Source organism: Haliaeetus leucocephalus, unplaced genomic scaffold, assembly GCF_000737465.1.
Source record: "Haliaeetus leucocephalus isolate CR32 unplaced genomic scaffold, Haliaeetus_leucocephalus-4.0 Scaffold439, whole genome shotgun sequence".
Taxonomy (NCBI): Eukaryota; Metazoa; Chordata; class Aves; order Accipitriformes; family Accipitridae; genus Haliaeetus; species Haliaeetus leucocephalus.
Genome location: NW_010972875.1, coordinates 7,765,874 through 7,767,763, shown reverse-complemented (window position 1 = coordinate 7,767,763; position 1,890 = coordinate 7,765,874). Strand labels below are relative to the sequence as shown.

Below are 1,890 nucleotides of genomic sequence, written 5' to 3'. Positions count from 1 at the left end.
CCGCCGCCGCGGGAGGAGTGCAGGTGCGAGGTGACACAGAGCGGGCAGACGCAGAAAGCGCCGCTCTTGCGGGACGGGCAGCCCGGGCCCGACACCGACATGACGAGGGGGGAAGGCATGCTGAGAGGGATGAAGAAGTCCTGGCCGTGGTGATGCTCAGGCAGGGACGGAGCCGGCCTCGAGGAGTCTTTGATGATTAAGGAGTCGACATAGAATGAGCGGGACATTTCGGAGGGCTGCCGAAGCCGGGGGCGGCTCTCCCGAAGTCGGGGTTTTCCTGCTCGGCCAAGTTGCCACTGAAGTCCTGGCGAGGCGAGAAGGTGCTTATGTGTGAGAGCTGAACAAAAGGGTCCCTGGAGAGGGCTGGTCTTAAAGTCCCCCCGCCTGGATCCCCTGCGCCGGGGTTTTATATCAACTATTTAAACACGTGATGGCTGAAAGCCTCGCAGATCTAAATCTCCCCGGCTTCCCAGGCCGGCAGGAGAGGCTGCCGGGGGGCGGGGGGGCCCAAAGTGTGCGTGCTCGCTCCCGATGACTTCAGTCCTCCGCCTCCGCCCCAGATAAATTATAGGAGCGGGGAAGCCGGGGAGGGGGCGGCTGCCCCGCGGCCCCGTCGCGCGTCGCGCTCGCAGGCACACCCCCCTGTCAACACAGCCCCCCGGGGGGGCGGTTAAAATCCCGCGGAGGGAGTTTCTGCTCAGGGGTTTTCCCCGAGGAGCACGCTCCTTTCCCCCGCAGGGAGGGACGGAGAGAGGGGAGCAGGTGATGCGCTGGAACGAGCGGGTCAACGCCGACCCCCTCCAGCCCCCCCGAGTAAAGTATCATCCAGGGGGCCGTGACTCCCACGGAGGCGCGGGACCAACACCTTTCCCCGGTCCGGTCCAGTCCGGTCCACTCGCTGCAGGCAGGACTCCTTCAGGAGGCCCTTTCCGCACCAGAGGAGCCGGGGTCACGGATACAGACACAGATATAAAGTTAGGGATCGCGCGTGTGCGTGTGTCTGTGCATATATATGCATGTCGGGTGGGTTGTTGGGTTTTTTGTGGGGTTTTTTTCCTCGCCCTTTTCACCCCGAGTGAATCTTGCCAAATTGGCAATTACTCCAACGGACAAAGCCTTCAAATATCTGGACACTTCTCAGGCAAACGGTATCAAAACGGAAAACTTCCAAGTGAACTTCCCCGACCGCTTCAGGACTGCAGCGCGCAGCGCTAATGAAAGGCGAACATGTCAGGGGGGGATTCTTTGATCTCCACCAAGTTTGCTGAAGCAATCATTCAAAGTAAAATTGGATAAACAGCTAAATACGGTCGGTGGCTCCGGAGCATTTCAGATTGCACTAAAAAGCCAAGGTATTCGCAGCATATTACACGATTTTCCAGTGACCTGTTTTATGGGAGTTTAAGAAGAGACTTATCGTTAGTAGAAGGGCGATCGCGTTCTTGTTTGGCAGATGCGAAGCGGCGTTTAAAACCGACCACGGATCCCATCCCACTTGACTGGGGAAAGGAAAGCGACAATTGTGCTCTAAAGCAGAAAACGCAGACTACGCCTGATTACCAGAGGCTGAGCAGAAGCCAGGGGGTGAATCAATAGCCGTAACGTGTTCAGAGGCGGTTATCGTGCACAAGGGCCGGACCGGGACGCCGACATCCTCTCAGCCCTCCCGCACACCCACCCACTCTCCTGCTGTTAAAACCCAGCAAAATCAAATTGCTGCCCGCCTGCTGATGGAGGCGGCATTTTTCCTCGGCCCTGGGACCAGCGAGGCTCAGCGGTACAACAGTAGCCGTGTCAAGAGAGGGGCCAGGTCTCGCCTTGCTGTCCCGTCCCCGTCCCCAACCTGCCGCGGGCAGTGCCGCCGTGCGCCCCCCGGCCCCGAGCAGGGGC

General features: G+C 59.6%; 1 protein-coding gene across 1 annotated transcript in view; it reads right to left on the bottom strand.

Annotated features, from left to right (window-relative positions):
* The window catches only part of GSX2 (GS homeobox 2), a 935-nt gene extending 708 nt beyond the window's left edge, over window positions 1-227 (bottom strand). Inside the window, exon 1 of the mRNA XM_010574568.1 lies at window positions 5-227. Coding sequence (XP_010572870.1) covers window positions 5-227 — 223 coding nt within the window. The remainder of the gene's footprint in view (window positions 1-4) is intronic.
* Window positions 228-1,890: the final 1,663 nt, after the last annotated feature.